Source organism: Erythranthe guttata, chromosome 14 (assembly GCF_056151865.1).
Source record: "Erythranthe guttata isolate IM_541 chromosome 14, IM_541, whole genome shotgun sequence".
NCBI classification, from domain to species: Eukaryota; Viridiplantae; Streptophyta; class Magnoliopsida; order Lamiales; family Phrymaceae; genus Erythranthe; species Erythranthe guttata.
Window position 1 is genome coordinate 24,208,990 of NC_142546.1, and position 14,902 is coordinate 24,223,891.

Genomic DNA, 14,902 nt, shown 5'->3' on the forward strand with positions numbered 1-14,902 from the left:
TGCCCATAAAACCAGGCCTCATGGACCATATCTAATAAAATATGGGCCTTACTTACCCCTTTTGGGAACTCACTTTGAATAATACATTTTATCGTAATAATACAAAATGTAAAACGAGTTTAGAGGAAGAAGATTGAAACAGAGCCAACTATAACAAAAGTATACATATATCAACCAAAGCAATGATCCGATAGTATTGAATGTGTTTCAGAGTCAATGCCTCCCATCGTACATCGAAGACTATAAGGTGGTGTTTGAAAAAGTCACTTAGAATCAGCCTTTCTTGAATTTAGGTCGAATCCAATGTTGAGCTACATTTAGGATATAAGTGAAATTGGGCCCAATAAAAAATAATTCATTATGAGCCCAATATACTCACCAACCCTATTGTATTGAATCAAATCATTAAAGAATTAGTTGAACATAATTGATTTTTAGCCTCGTCTATGAGGAATAATAGCATTTTAGTCTACTTTATAAGTACGATTTTTGTTGGTATAACGATGAATTGGATACCAACATTTTTTTAGGTTAAAAAAAAAAAATGTATCTTATGTATAAATGAAAGAAACGCTGAGCAACCTTAACAAACCCTAATGGTATTTCGGTAATTATTTATTTTTAATATTTTTTTTCTACTAATTTCTAACTATAATTCTTAACAATTATCAAAATTAAAACTAACACGTGAAGAATCCTACCTTATTGCTACTTATGTAATTATTTATTTTTAATATTTTTATGTACTAATTTATTAACTATAAGTTTTCAGCAATTATTGATCTCCTAATTTTCATCAATATATCGAGATAAAGCTAGAAATTCAATATAAATAATAGTACATTATTAAATTTTATTATATTAGTGTACTATATTTTTTTTATTATATATTAAATTGATTATTTTTTTCACTATTTAAATAATATCCCGTGCATGAGACGGGGAAAAATGCTAGTTTATGTAAAGAAAATAAAAAAAAAAAAAATCAGAAATTTACTAGTATTGATTAAGAAGTAAAAGAAGAAGAGGGGAAAGATCCGAGGAAACTGAAAGAGACCCAAGGCTCATTGCTATAATGAGCTGGGGCTCCTCCCTCTTCACCCCTTCTCTCAATCGTTGATTCCGATCTACCGATTCTTCGATTCACCACACATATTATTATTATGGCCGCTCGATTTTTGGTTTTTCTCCTCCTTGGGGTGCTAACGTCCGCCGACCCCGTTAGGGTTCCGTTGCCTCCGGGATTGTGTCGGTTAAACTCTGTCAAAGACTTCGTCTTTCCTCCTACCGACGATGTTTGCTCCTGCGATGCTGAGTTTTCGTACACCACTGGTGTAATTGAGGTATGCTTTTTCTAGCCCTTTTCTGATTTTTCTTATTAACTGCTTCAAATAATTGATTATATATTTTTTTAATAATTTCCTGAGTATTTATGATTGTGAGTTAACTTGATCTTGTTGTGTATCGGTCTTAAATGGATCGTTTTGGGGGTTGGGTGGGGTGTGGTTAGTAATTGTGAAATGGTATGATTTTTAGTAAGTTGTTGAGATGTGAAAATTTAGTTTTTGATAAAGTTTTAAGCTTTAGAGGAATTTTTGTTTGACTTAGTGATTTCTGTTCTTAGGATTATTGGGAACTCGTTGGAGATTGTTATCTTGACTAAATAGAATAGAAGGTGAAGTAGTTCTTCTGTATTGGGTTTAGGCGTTTAATTTGATCCCAAATTGATGGCTAACTATTTCTATAAGATGATAAGATCGTTTCAATTGCAGTGCCGAAAGTTTAAATGTTCTCTTGATAATATTTGTAAGTTGCTACATCTCAAGATTTTAAACATGTGCACATCAAACATAATGCAGCATGATCGTCCTGAAAGCTAGCTTTCGGGGATAATTTGCAGGCTCATAAAAATCGAGTCTCACCACAAAACCCTTTTGCACAATTACATTTTTTTTCCTTCTTTTTTCAACTTTGATTGAATGATATCATCGTCGATACTTCTATTTTATAGGTTGACTCTGGTATCTATGACTTTCTTATTGATGTTTTGAGGATGAACTTTAGGGTTTAATGATTTTATTTAAACTTTAAGTGTGAACACAAAAGAGAAGGCGGATGAATATGGTGGTGTTATTTGAGTGTAATCTCTACGTTTTTAGTGTATGCATTTACAACTTTACGCTTTATGTTTTCAAACAAAGGGATTTTCTTAACAACATTGGCTCGTTTAGTTACACGCACATATGACTGATCTTGTCTATGAAGGATTTTTGTGGCAATAATAAATTTCCATTTTTGAAGGGGGATGAAGTCACTTTGCAGAAGGCACTGAACATTATTCACAAAAACGAACACGATTATGTTGCACTTCTCTTCTATTCATCTTGGTGTCCTTTTTCTGGACCGTTTAGACCAAGCTTCTCCTTGTTGTCTTCGATCTTTCCTTCCATTCCTCATTTTGCAATCGAAGAATCAGCTGTAAGGCCAAGGTTGTAACCCTAGTACCTCCCAATCTTATGCTATATGTTTACCATTATTCCAATCTCGACTGAAATTAACATCAACTGTTTACTTTTGCAGCATTCTATCGAAATACGGAGTGCACGGGTTTCCGACTTTGCTTCTCCTGAACTCCACCATGCGCATGCGCTATCAGGGTTCCCGCACACTCGATTCTCTCATCTCTTTCTACGATGAATTTACTGGTAAGATTATAATTCATTGGCATAACTTTTATCAGCCCGATGAATTTTTTTGACGTAAGAAACTATTTGCTGTATTTCAGGCATAAAGGCGTCGGATAATGGAGTATCTTTCGACAAGATTGGATGTTCAGGAAACAACGAGAAGAATGAAAATTACCAAGAAACCTGTCCTTTCCCGTGGGCTAAATCTCCCGAGAATTTGTTTCAACAAGAAACCTATTTGACCCTAGCAACAATTTTCGTGATTTTGAGATTGCTACACTATATTTTCCCGACAATACGAAGATGCACTCGATTAGCTTGGAGGAGGTACACTGTACACGTGAGTGTGAGTAGTCTGTGGGAGCATCTTTCTGTCTACCTTAACCAAGTATTGAATTATATCAAGAATCCACGCAAGAAAAGCAATTTGCAAGAAGGTGCGAAAAATGCAAAGGCATGGGCTTCGAAATCTCTAGCCACCGTCTCGTTTGGAGATGCTAGTTCGAGCCGTGACGTGTCGGTAAGTCGGGCCCACTGATGATGTTTATATAGACGAGCTTTTCCTTTTTTTTCTTCTTTTTTTTTTTTGTGTTTTTCTCTCGACTACTGTTTTGACAGCGGCTGTGTAAAGATTATCGTGTAGTGAATGGAGCTGCGTTTTGCCTGGAAAATAGGTGTTGTTCGACTAAACAAGACAGTATTGTGAGACATTGTTGTTAAGTCAACACTAACGACACTCGCAATCACAATTGTTTGGTACGAGAACACTCTAAATCCAAGGTAAAACGGTGTCCCAATGTCCGGTGGAGTTTATTCTTTCTTAAAAAATTTAACCGGCAAACGGAATTCTTGTTTGGGGGCTCAATATCTTATGATAGGGCACACAAATGTGTGTGATGATGCAATAGTAAGGTTAATTTCAATGTGATGTAGAATAGAATTTGTTTATTATTCCAGAAAAAAAAAGAGTCTAGCACATTTGCTTGTTAATTTGTGATTTACTTTTTAATTAACCATCTAATTTTTGAATTTAGTTTCTCAATTTTTTTCATTTATGCTGATGAATTTCATTGCATTTGTTACAATAATAAAATAGCTATTTTTTGCTGGAGAAAATTGAATTTTATTAACTGACTTAACGAAACAATAAGATCTGAAGTATTAGTAATAAAAAAAATTCGTTAGAAAAAAAAAAAAAAAATAAATGAATATTTATTACATATATAAATGATAAAAAAATAAATTTTTAAATAATAAAAAAGAATAAAATATAGAGGGCACTACTAAAATGGAGAATTTAATTAAGCTAGTGGCAGACCACACTTTATTCCCCTTCACATTTGTGTTTATCCAATCAATACTTTGACAAATGATTTATTTATTTTATTTTAATTTTGGGAATAATAATATTACCAACTAAATACTAATATTCTACACCACCAATCATTTCCATCTATTTTCAACTCTAGTGGGGCACGTATTGCATCTATCTACGTTTGTATATATATACAAATTACAGGTGCAGTGGGTTAACAAGTTGCCTATTTTTTATCAAGTGAAAAGTCTTTGGCTTTGCCATATATATTTTCAATAAAAAATTAATAAGAAACTAAATTAATTTAAAAAAAAAAAGAAAAAAAAATAATATTTGACTTAATTAAAATATTAATAATTTTTAAATTATCAACAAATTGTTAATGTCGATCTAATCATACCTAATTAATAAGTTGCTAAAAAATGGGTGTCGTATCAGAGGAAAAAGGATAAAAATGGCAATAATAAAAATAATTAATATAAACTGCAGGAACCGTATGGGTGGGAACCTGAGGGAAGCAATTATTGACAGTGGTCAGAAGATGTACAATCCTAGTCAATAATACATCAGACATGTGACCGACAACTCAATCAACGGTCTACATTTCACCGAGTCCCTCTTCGCAATTTACAAAGGCAAAAATTTCCAACACTTTTGATTGTAAAATCTAGTAATCACCAAAGCCGCAACAACGAAAAACAAACAAGGTCTTCCTTTTTAGAGAGAGAAATTAAGAGAGAGAGAGAGAGAGAGATGGAGAAAGAGAGAGAGCAGCTGGTTTACTTGGCTAGGCTTGCAGAGCAGGCTGAGAGATACGATGGTAATCTTCACCTTTATCCTTTTCGTTTTCTGTATTTTCGTGATGTATATACACTTCATTTTGTCAATTTTTAGAGAAATGATGGATTTAATTCTTTGTTATGGATTAATTTGGGGGTTTTACTTGTGGATTTTGTTGCGGATTTGAAAATAGTTCTAGGTAGTGAGTACCTTAAATTCAATTAATTGTTGGATCTGTTTATTTTCTGCTGTCCGAATGTAAGAACGATGGGTGTTTTTGTTTCGAAGATTCCAATTGCATTTTCATTTGGTTTGCGTGGTGTGCTGGGTTAATTTGTTCTTGATTGGATTAGGGTTTTTGAATTTTTTAATATTTCTTAAGGTACAATTAGGGCTTTTATTTTTCGATTGGACTACTTTTTGATGTTATTGATTGGATAGAGTTTATGATGCTAGAATCAGTTAGATCTGTATACAAGTTTCTTTTATTTCATATATTCATGATTACGAGCTTCATTTTATACCGAAATACATGCATAGATAGACCTTGAATATATCGAAACACGAGGTTGCATTTCAATTGAAGAATTCTGATTTTTGAAACACAACTCGGAAAATAAATCTAGTATTAAGATAGCGAGATTGTATTTGGATTACAGAAATGGTGGAAGCGATGAAAAAAGTTGCAAGGCTGGATGTGGAGCTGACAGTCGAAGAAAGAAACCTAGTATCTGTGGGGTACAAGAATGTAATAGGAGCAAGAAGAGCATCTTGGAGAATCTTGTCGTCCATCGAGCAGAAAGAGGATAATAAAGGGCACGAACTCAATGTCAAGAGAATAAAGAGTTACAGACAAGGAGTCGAAGACGAACTCACTAAAATATGCATGGACATTTTAGCTGTCATCGACGAACATCTCCTTCCTTCTTCCTCTACCGGGGAATCCTCCGTTTTCTACTACAAAATGTGAGCACCTTTTTTATTGTTTAATTTAATGATAAATTATTATTATTATTCTTCTTAATGATTTATTTGTTTAATTGAATTATTAGGAAGGGAGATTATTGTCGTTATTTAGCTGAGTTCAAATCGGGAGACGGTCGAAAAGACGCAGCAGACCAGTCACTCAAGGCCTATGAGGTATTTTAATTTTCTCTCTTTAATTTATTTAACTTTATAAATATATATATTATTAATTTTTTTTTTCCTTATATTGAAGGCTGCAACTAGTGCTGCTTCGGATCTTGCTCCCACGCATCCGATTAAACTCGGTTTGGCACTTAACTTCTCTGTTTTCTACTACGAGATCCTGAATTCTCCCGAGAGGTTTGTTTGGCTATGCCTTTATTTATAATATGTATCAGTGTTCAAATTTTATTCCTTAAACTTTGATTTATTGAAAATACTGCGATATTTGTGGCAGGGCTTGCCACCTGGCCAAACAAGCCTTTGATGAAGCTATTGCAGAACTCGATAGTCTGAATGAGGAATCATACAAAGATAGCACTCTCATTATGCAGCTTCTTCGAGATAATCTGACTTTGTGGACCTCCGATCTCCCGGAAGATGGAGGTATGTATATTTGGAGAATATTCAAAAAAAAGTCGGATATGTATCTTGTTGTTTTATTTAGGTAATCTTTTTTTCTTGATTCTGAATTAAAAAAAGAAAATTTAATAAAAACTTTACGTTTGTGTGACAGGTGAGCAATCGAAGGGCGATGATTCCCATGGAGAGGTAATAATTTGACAGTGGCATGTGATGTAGTTTGCGTTTAATAATGCTAGCTTCTAATTAGTTTTGTGTTCGATATTACTATTTGTTAAATCATTTTATTATGGTTTTCGACTTTACAGAGCTAGTTGGATCCGCATCGCACACAGCAAAAACTGATCGGTTTGGGATGGTGACTTTTTTTTTTCTTTTTCGCATTTCGAACTTTTTATTTTATTTGCATGAAACAGAGCGGGAATTGAATCGTGATTTGGCTTGTACTTTATGCATTATCATGCAAGGTATCTTGGAATTGTTGAATTTTTCTTTTGTTGCACTAATAATATACTACATAATGTTGTGATGAGTTTCGACTTCACTTTTTTTTTTTCTTTTTCTTTTCAAAATTCGACCTATCTGATTGTTATATGTTTATGTAACAATAGCTGTTAAAAGGGCAGCATTTTATATCGTGTCACACGTTCGTTTATGCGTGTGAATAATGTTGCTGAATATATACCAGCATTTTATACCATACACTTTGCTCTTTTTTTCTTTTTATGTTCGATGCTTATGATTGTATTATTCTTGTATTGTGTAGTATTTGCAATCTACTTACTCATAGCATAAAGAGTATAATAAATTGTTCGGTAAATTACGGCCACCTCCTGAGTTAAAGATCAAATTGAAAAATCCCTCTTCTTTTGATAATTACAACCATTCCTTAATTATGAACCTTTTTACATGTTCACCCTTTTGGTGTTAAATTTAACAAAATTTTCTACATATTGCATAATGTCAATTAGATTGTATTCGTTTTGTGTGAAAACGCAGTTTGTAATGTACCACAATCTGATATTTACAAGTCAAGTGTTTTAAAGTGTGGAGCTCGAATAGGGTAAACCGGATACAAACTAAATAATATTCCACTAAAAGGTTTGACAACGTAAGAGTGGATGCGTTTGAAGAGTTTTTTTCTTCGTAATTTGATTTTTCCTTAGGTGACTGTAATTTACCCTAAATTGTTAATAGAAATTCAAAAATACCCTTTAAAATTATAGCATGTATAACATCAAAAGCTATTAAAAAAATAACACCTATAATTCATGAATACTGCATAATACTTGGCTAACAATTACACCAATAACAATTACCCAAAAATAAAAATAAAATAATATATATAATATACTGTAAATAACATATAATTAAATATGATTTTGATGATTAATGGGAATATCAGTGGTAGAGTTTAAAGAGATCTTTTGTTGAGCTAAGAGAAATCTTTTCAAGTGCCTGTGAAACTCCTTAGGCTTCTCATTGATAAACCCATGCCCTGTGTTCTTTATTACTACTAATTCTCCATTATCTCCTAAATGCCTGCAAATTACCACAAAACACAAACACCGTGATAGGGTTTAATCGAACATAAGCGTAATTAATTAATTAAACCATTAAAAAAGATTAATCTATAGCTATTAAATAATTAAAATACCTTTTCAATCTGTTAGCAAGTTCTATGGGAAATATCCGATCTTTATCTCCCCACACTATCAAAGTTGGCTGCAATTGTTTTTTAGAAAATATAAATTAAATTGGATTAGTGAAAAATAAATAAAATAAATTGAATTAGTACCTGAGAAATCTTGGGAAGATCTCTGTCTTTAGCAATGGCACGAAGCAGCTCTTTCTTCTCTTCAACGTATTCATTACACATTTCCTGCCCACATTATTACAGCATTATATTTTAATTTTATAATTACAATTAAATTTCTAATTTCTTTTAAATCTTTTTTAAATAATAAAGATAATGAAATATATGGTTTAGTTAAATATTTGGTTCAATTCGCATCCACGTGTCTTATCTAACTAATGATGGGTCAGGATGGGTAGTCATTTTGCTTCCCAATAAATAATAAAATAATAAATAAATAAAATTGTTTAATTAGTTATTAATTAGCCATTTTTATGAGTAATTAAACGAAAATTAAGAAAAAGGAGAGATTTAATTAATTACATCAATGAAGTCCTCCAGCAAACAAGACGGCAGCCCCCTCGGCGGCTTAACGAAGGTGTAGCCGACAAGCTCCCTCATCTTCTCCGCCTTCTGCGGCATCAGTATGGCGGCGGCCTCCTCCACGTCAGCCACCGGGAACATCCCCTCCCGGAAATCCTTCTCCTCCAAGCACACCCCGGCGCAGCAGATCACCACCCTCTCCACGCACTCCCCGAACTGCGCCGCCATGCTGTACGCCACGAACCCGCCGTAGCTCAGACCCACCACCGACATCTTACCCACCGAGTTCGCATCCATGACCCGCTTCACGCACTCGGCCTGGAACGACTCGGTCCGGTCCGGCCGAGTCGTGACCGAGTTGCCGAAGAAGACCAGGTCCGGCACGTAGACGTTGAAGTGTGGGGTTAGGTACGGGACCGTGTCGCAGAATTGCCACATTGAGTTGGCTCCGAACCCGTGGATTAGGACCACGTTGGGTCGGGTCGGGTTTGGGGTTTTCGGCACCCAGCAGTACATTACGGTGCCGTCGCCGAGGTCGGCGGAGAACGGCCGGAGACCCGAATTGGTGAAAGTGGATCTTAAGCACCAGTTTCTTGATGCTGTGAAGCTGAAGCACTTTGACTTGGCCATTGACGCGCGAACACACACGTGCGGGTGTGTGTGTGAGTGAGAAAGAGGGCGGCGGAGATTAGCTTAGATGTTCTGCGGCGGTGGTTGTCGGTGGTGAAAGTGGTGGTGCTGGTGGTGGTGGTTAATGCTGAGGGGATGGGCAGATGCTAGAGAATTCTTCATTAATAAATTAGCAATATATATATATATATATATATATATCACTCATGTTTTAAATATTTAATTGACGTGACAGTTTTAATAAAATAAAATATCTGCACAACAGAATCTTGTTTAAAATAAATAAAATAATAATATAAAAAATTCTGATTGAAATAGTATTTTATTTTTTATTTTTTTTAATTTAATCTAAATTCTATGTTCAGTCCCTACAATAAAGAAGACAAGCTTTTGTATATATCACATCTTATCTCATGGTATTATATTCTGTGTTTCCTTCCACTTTTACTAGAACAATATTAATATTAATCTTAATCTTCCAATTCTTTTTATAATATCTGATTAATTGTATTTATAATTAATATTCGAATTAATGTAAGAATTAAATATATGAACTTTTAGTTGTAACAAGTTTGATAGGCATTCAAATGTTGTGGGCAGGTAAGTAGTTAATGTTACTACACATGTGGACTGTCTCAATATATATGTATATATATATATCTGACAACAACAGTACCTTATGAAAAATTCATAATGTGACTTTTATAATTAGGCACTATTTTTAAATTTGCTGTCAAACTCATTAAAGTAGTACAAGAAAAGTAATTGTGATAATAAATTGAAAATCCAAAAAACGAATTTTGAAAAAGTAAATAGGTCCAGTTTATATTATTTGGTTCTTGAGAATTATAATAATAATATTGAGCCCTAGCACACTAGTCAGAGGACAAATTAAATTGGCAGTTGGGCACCGTCAATTACTTCTCCATTTGAGACGTGGAGGCTGGTGAATGGTTGTTAGAAAAAGAGAAAAAAAAAAAAAAAAAAAAAAAAGGAAATTTGAAAAAATCTTAATTTTAGTTTTTATATTCAAAATTATATCTTTTGTTTATTATTTAACTCCGCAGATGCTCGTTTTTATATTCAAAATGACGTTGTTTTTAGGCAAATATAACGTTAAATCGGTTAAGTCATACCGAACAATGCAATGAATGCAATGGTTCGCGGTTTAACCCGTTCAACTGACGCGTCCGGTTCGAATTTTAAAACACTGCTACTTCTTCATATGCGTAGATTCTATAAAAACCATATTACATCTGGTAATACAAAAAGAAAGATATCATAAACAAATAAAATTTTGATTATTAAAGTGTATCTTTGTACCAGGTTTAATCTTATTTTGCACCTCCATCTTAAATATTATATTATAAACCATTCCCAATGCAATCCAGACTAAATTCTTGTCACTGACCCATTTCTTGAAAATGTATTTTAACATGTATTTTGTAGAAAATCTCTTATTTGGGTAAATTACATTTACCCTTTTTTTTAATATTTGTACATAAAATTTATGTAATTCGATTATTTACCGAACCAAATCGTATATTTAGTTCGGTAAACTGTGGCGTACTGAAAATTCGGTTCGGTTTTATCGAATTAACATCTCTAAATTTAACTCTAGAGGGGTCCTTTCGTAAGATAATACATAGTTGAGGAGGTGACTGTAATTACCCAAATAGAAGAGGATTTTCACGACCATAACTCGGGGTGGCCGTAATTTGGCCTATTAATATATATATATATATTTTAGAATAGCATGTTTCCATAACCTCATAAGCGTTACTCTACTAAACATCGTTTTTTAGTGAAAAACAACCAATTCACAATAATCAAATCAGCATTTCATCAACAAAACAATATATATATATATATATGGAGAAGAGCACAAACCTGCATTTATTCACAAGTCTTTCACATTCCTACCTTGATCATATTTTTTTGGTCCCAGCAAGCATGCTAGCATAATAATAATAATGAGAAACAATATATAAATATATAAATACTAATATATAAATAAATACTGTACATCATAACTAACACAAAAATATTGTACATCACCATAACAATCAAAGACACATATGAACCGAACCAACCACCACCTGATCCATTCACAACATATATAAAAAAAAAAAAAAAAAAAAAAAAAAAAAAAAAAAAAAAGAAAAGGACACCGTTCGATCACCGATCGATGCTACTCGATTACAGACAACTTTCTTATTTCACTTTGTTTCCATTACACTTTAATTCTTTTACGAGCTTACCCCGTTTTCAGAAAGCCTCCTCCAGTTCAACAGCTGGTGAGTCTGCATGTACGACGAACTAGTACCGTTGTTATTATTATTATTATTATTATTATTATTATTATTATCGTCGACGGGGAACTGATCTGAGTAAGCAGAACTCGAGGGTGACCAAACGGGGACCACGCCACCGTCTCTCTCTCTCCTACCGCTATTGGTCGATTCGGCTGTCGAGTCTTCCGAATTTCTACGACCCCCTCTCGAGAAATTATATTGCTGCGGTGGGGCCCTTGTTGCATCTGTCTGCATTACATTTTCTCGTCTTTGCTCACCCGTTACGTTTGCGTTTACATTGAACGGAACTTCACCTCTACTATTGTTGTTGTCTCTAAGATGATCGACCGATGTTTCTTCATCTTCGATTCTAATGGAAAAAGAGGTCATGCTCGGTACCATTTGATCCTCGTACCTACGAGTGGCTCCGTTTGTAGGGTTGTTTCTGATTGGCTCGTTGTCCATTTCCATGTTTGTGTCGGCAGGGAATGCTATAGGGGTAGAATCGGAAGAATCTCCGAGACCCTCCTCCATTCCGTTTTCGGCGGCGGTTCTTGAAGCTGCTTCTTGCTGCCACATCAGCGAGAGGGCTTCTTCCAGCCTGGCGGTGGCGGCGTCGATTTTAACTATTGGGAGAGGGTAGTTTGAGCCGAGTTCGATTCCGGCGGCTTGGAGGACTGATTCCGGAGTGTTCCATGGGTGGTGTATCCATTCTGTTGGCAGTCTGGAAAGTTCTGGAAGCCACCGTCGGACGTACTCCCCGTGGGGGTCGAATTTGTAGCCCTCGAACTGTCGAATAATAACAAGAAACCTTAACCAAACAAGAGGAAAATACAGAGGAAAACAGAGCAAAAACCGAGCAAGAGAAAGACGAAAACTGTGAAATCGAGAATCGATACCTGTGGATTATCGATTCGTTCGAACTCGCGACCGTCCGGAAGGGTACCGGAAATATATTGCCAACCAAGGGCGTCACTCTCTAAATCAGCATCCAACAGAGTATCCCAAAAGTACTTCATACCCCACCTCCAAGGAAGCTGCAAAACCTTAACAAAGAAACTCGAGACGACAACTCTTATCCTATCATGCAGCCACCCCGTGGCCCACAGCTCCCTCATGCCGGCATCCACCAAAGGGTATCCGGTTCTGCCCTGTCTCCACGCCTTGAAATAGCCCTCGTCCACAACCCACGGGAAATACCGTAAATGCCCCAACAAGGGCCTCTCATGGCTGTAAGGGTGATTGAAGCTCATGTATCGGGAATATTCTCTAAGCCCGATACTCTTGAGGAAAAGATTCACCCCCTCTTCGCCTGCTTGGTTGCCCTCGTTTGCCCACAGGACTTGCCTTATTCGAATGAGATGGAAGACTTTTCGAACGCTTAGTTCGCCGAAGTGCAAGTGTGGGGAGAGTAGTGAGGTTGTTGCACTGTCGGCCTTTCTGCGGTTCTTTGAGTACTCTATGAGGGGCCCGTTTAAGAACGTTGCTAGGGCTTTGTCAGCATTGCTCCAGCCAGGTGTCCATGCTCGAGCGAGGAGCGCGTTGCTTCCTTTTTCGGAATCGTCTTCGAATATAATAGTGTCTGGAGCACATCTAGAGACATCACCTGTATGGATACGAGAGGAAAGCAGCACCTTTTTTTGAATGCAAATTCGGAAAATAATATCGCATTAAAAGAAAATTACGTAAAGTATCTCCGTTCGGTAATTCTTGTTTTCACTTTTCTCAGTATCAATAGATCAACTTTGATAATTTAAAGACTGCATTTTTATGTTTGTAATAAGAACTCCATCCACTAAGCGGCTTAAGTCTAATTAGGAAACCGAAGCATAATTCACGAGATCAAGTTATCCATGTATTGTCTATACAAGTTATCGATCATTGAAAAAGAACGAGAAATAATTACTCGTACCAGAGATAATTCGTTTCGGTGGTAGAAGCGGAGATTCGGGATCATAAGGCATGCTAAGACACCTGTCCCAAAATCCAGCAAAAGTAGTAAACGGTCGATTTTCATGATCAAGAACTTCCCACGGTTCGTAAAGCAAGTCCGCATTGAACGATCGCACGGTCACTCCTTCGGCGGATAAAACCTCCTTCGCCCGATGATCCCTAACCAGTGATATAGGATCTAAAAGCACAACACAACCAAAATTCATCAAACACGTAATATTCATTCAACATATTTTACCATAATTCAATCAAGAGAGAGAGAGAGAGAGAGAGAGAGAGAGAGAGAGAGAGAGAGAGAGAGAGAGACCATAGAGATGGTTGAAGAAGAGTTGCTTAGCACCAGTGGACTTGATGACTTGGAGAAGACAAGAAATGCTATCTGCAGATCTCTTTGTGAGGAGAGAGGTGCCGAGACTTTTGAGAGAGGTGTCAAGGTGTGATAAGCTCTGCTTAAGCCACCACCTCGAAACCCTACCTGGGTAATAATGCCCTTCTTCTTCAGGTGCCCATATGAACACCGCTATAACGGCGCCGGACCTTACTCCGGCGGCCAGCGCCGGATTATCCTCCACCCTCAGATCTCTCCTAAACCATACTATGCTGCATCCACTACCTGAACTTCCCATCACCAATCTTCCAATTACGACAAAACAATAATATAAAATAAATAAATATTTATTCTTTTATTCTATGTAGACAATTTCAGACAGAGAATCTGCTGCTGTCCAAACCCCCATGGTTGTTGTGGCTGTTCTTGAAAACATCAAAAAATTGACCATGAAAACTGCATATAAGCTCCAAAGAACTGATTTTTATTTTTTTGCCAAAAAAAAAAAGAAAAAAAAAAGGGAACTTGTCTTCTTTGTATGTAACTGCGATGAAAAAAAGACGATATTTTTTTGGGAAAGAAATAAATTCACAGAGAGTTTGAGTGAATCTTGATAGGCCTGAAAGTGAATACTATTACCACAATTGGGAGCACAGAAGAACAACACCCCTCTTTAGAGAGAGAGAGAGAGAGAGAGAGGGGGGATAGAGAGAGAAAACACAACTGAGAAATGCGATTGGTTAAACGTAGTGGGGTTGGGAAGAAAATTAATGGAGAAACTGCAGCCACAACTTTATTTATTTTATTTTATGAAAAAAGATTTTTTATTTAATTTATTTTCTGCATCCTACTTTCTTATCTATCCTATTATATCCTGGGCAACAAAACAAAATCTATGTCTAGTGCCTTCCCCTAATCCTTCCACAATTGACAGGGTGGAAAATATTTATAAAAAAAAAAATTAAATCACTTTGGTATAATTCAATCCTTTTTTATTCCATCGAACTTGGTCACAATTCAGAAATTTACAATTTAATTAAAGTCACCACTTTTTTTTTTTTTTAAATTGAATTATTGGTAAGTTGAAAGTGATTTGGTAGCTCATCCCTTTTCCTAGCATTGGACATCTTAAAATGAAATAACACCATGCCCCTTTTCAATGTGTTTGTCTGCGTCTTTGTTGAAAAA

The 14,902-nt window shown here is 35.6% G+C and overlaps 4 protein-coding genes across 5 annotated transcripts; 2 read left to right on the plus strand and 2 right to left on the minus strand.

Annotated features, from left to right (window-relative positions):
* Positions 1-955: 955 nt before the first annotated feature.
* On the plus strand, positions 956-3,677 carry APRL4 (APR-like 4). Its single transcript, XM_012983440.2, has 4 exons — positions 956-1,343; positions 2,302-2,489; positions 2,581-2,705; positions 2,786-3,677. The coding sequence occupies exons 1-4, from the start codon at positions 1,164-1,166 to the stop codon at positions 3,223-3,225; spliced, it is 933 nt and encodes a 310-aa protein (XP_012838894.2). The 5' UTR covers positions 956-1,163; the 3' UTR covers positions 3,226-3,677.
* Positions 3,678-4,580: 903 nt separating this feature from the next.
* Positions 4,581-6,862, plus strand: LOC105959355 (14-3-3 protein 7). Its single transcript, XM_012983441.2, has 7 exons — positions 4,581-4,822; positions 5,442-5,748; positions 5,835-5,922; positions 6,002-6,108; positions 6,206-6,354; positions 6,485-6,519; positions 6,639-6,862. The coding sequence occupies exons 1-7, from the start codon at positions 4,756-4,758 to the stop codon at positions 6,642-6,644; spliced, it is 759 nt and encodes a 252-aa protein (XP_012838895.1). The 5' UTR covers positions 4,581-4,755; the 3' UTR covers positions 6,645-6,862.
* Positions 6,863-7,577: 715 nt separating this feature from the next.
* On the minus strand, positions 7,578-9,291 carry LOC105959353 (alpha/beta-Hydrolases superfamily protein). Of its 2 annotated transcripts, XM_012983438.2 has the most exons (4): positions 8,510-9,291; positions 8,129-8,212; positions 7,988-8,055; positions 7,578-7,872 (listed from the first exon to the last, which is right to left on the minus strand). In XM_012983438.2, exons 1-4 carry the CDS (start codon positions 9,137-9,139, stop codon positions 7,701-7,703), a joined length of 954 nt encoding a protein of 317 aa, XP_012838892.2. In that variant the 5' UTR covers positions 9,140-9,291; the 3' UTR covers positions 7,578-7,700. The 2 variants fall into 2 exon arrangements, with proteins under 2 accessions (XP_012838892.2, XP_012838893.2); XM_012983439.2 differs by lacking the exon at positions 7,988-8,055.
* Positions 9,292-11,149: 1,858 nt separating this feature from the next.
* On the minus strand, positions 11,150-14,585 carry CRY1 (cryptochrome 1). Its single transcript, XM_012983442.2, has 4 exons — positions 13,694-14,585; positions 13,346-13,564; positions 12,333-13,039; positions 11,150-12,222 (listed from the first exon to the last, which is right to left on the minus strand). Exons 1-4 carry the CDS (start codon positions 14,010-14,012, stop codon positions 11,389-11,391), a joined length of 2,079 nt encoding a protein of 692 aa, XP_012838896.2. The 5' UTR covers positions 14,013-14,585; the 3' UTR covers positions 11,150-11,388.
* Positions 14,586-14,902: the final 317 nt, after the last annotated feature.

Excerpts from the sequence above, each read along its gene's own strand:
- LOC105959355 (XM_012983441.2), top strand. The coding sequence starts at position 4,756 with ATGGAGAAAGAGAGAGAGCAGCTGGTTTACTTGGCTAGGCTTGCAGAG. Across the intron at positions 4,823-5,441 it reads GCAGGCTGAGAGATACGATG|AAATGGTGGAAGCGATGAAA; the intron begins GTAATCTTCACC and ends TTTGGATTACAG. Across the intron at positions 6,355-6,484 it reads CGATCTCCCGGAAGATGGAG|GTGAGCAATCGAAGGGCGAT; the intron begins GTATGTATATTT and ends TTTGTGTGACAG.
- LOC105959353 (XM_012983438.2), bottom strand. The coding sequence starts at position 9,139 with ATGGCCAAGTCAAAGTGCTTCAGCTTCACAGCATCAAGAAACTGGTGC. Across the intron at positions 8,213-8,509 it reads TGCTGGAGGACTTCATTGAT|GAAATGTGTAATGAATACGT; the intron begins GTAATTAATTAA and ends TAATGTGGGCAG. Across the intron at positions 7,873-7,987 it reads CTTGCTAACAGATTGAAAAG|GCATTTAGGAGATAATGGAG; the intron begins GTATTTTAATTA and ends GGTAATTTGCAG.
- CRY1 (XM_012983442.2), bottom strand. The coding sequence starts at position 14,012 with ATGGGAAGTTCAGGTAGTGGATGCAGCATAGTATGGTTTAGGAGAGAT. Across the intron at positions 13,565-13,693 it reads CTTCTTCAACCATCTCTATG|ATCCTATATCACTGGTTAGG; the intron begins GTCTCTCTCTCT and ends TTGTGCTTTTAG. Across the intron at positions 13,040-13,345 it reads ACCGAAACGAATTATCTCTG|GTGATGTCTCTAGATGTGCT; the intron begins GTACGAGTAATT and ends GTATCCATACAG.
- APRL4 (XM_012983440.2), top strand. The coding sequence starts at position 1,164 with ATGGCCGCTCGATTTTTGGTTTTTCTCCTCCTTGGGGTGCTAACGTCC. Across the intron at positions 1,344-2,301 it reads ACACCACTGGTGTAATTGAG|GGGGATGAAGTCACTTTGCA; the intron begins GTATGCTTTTTC and ends CCATTTTTGAAG. Across the intron at positions 2,706-2,785 it reads TTTCTACGATGAATTTACTG|GCATAAAGGCGTCGGATAAT; the intron begins GTAAGATTATAA and ends GCTGTATTTCAG.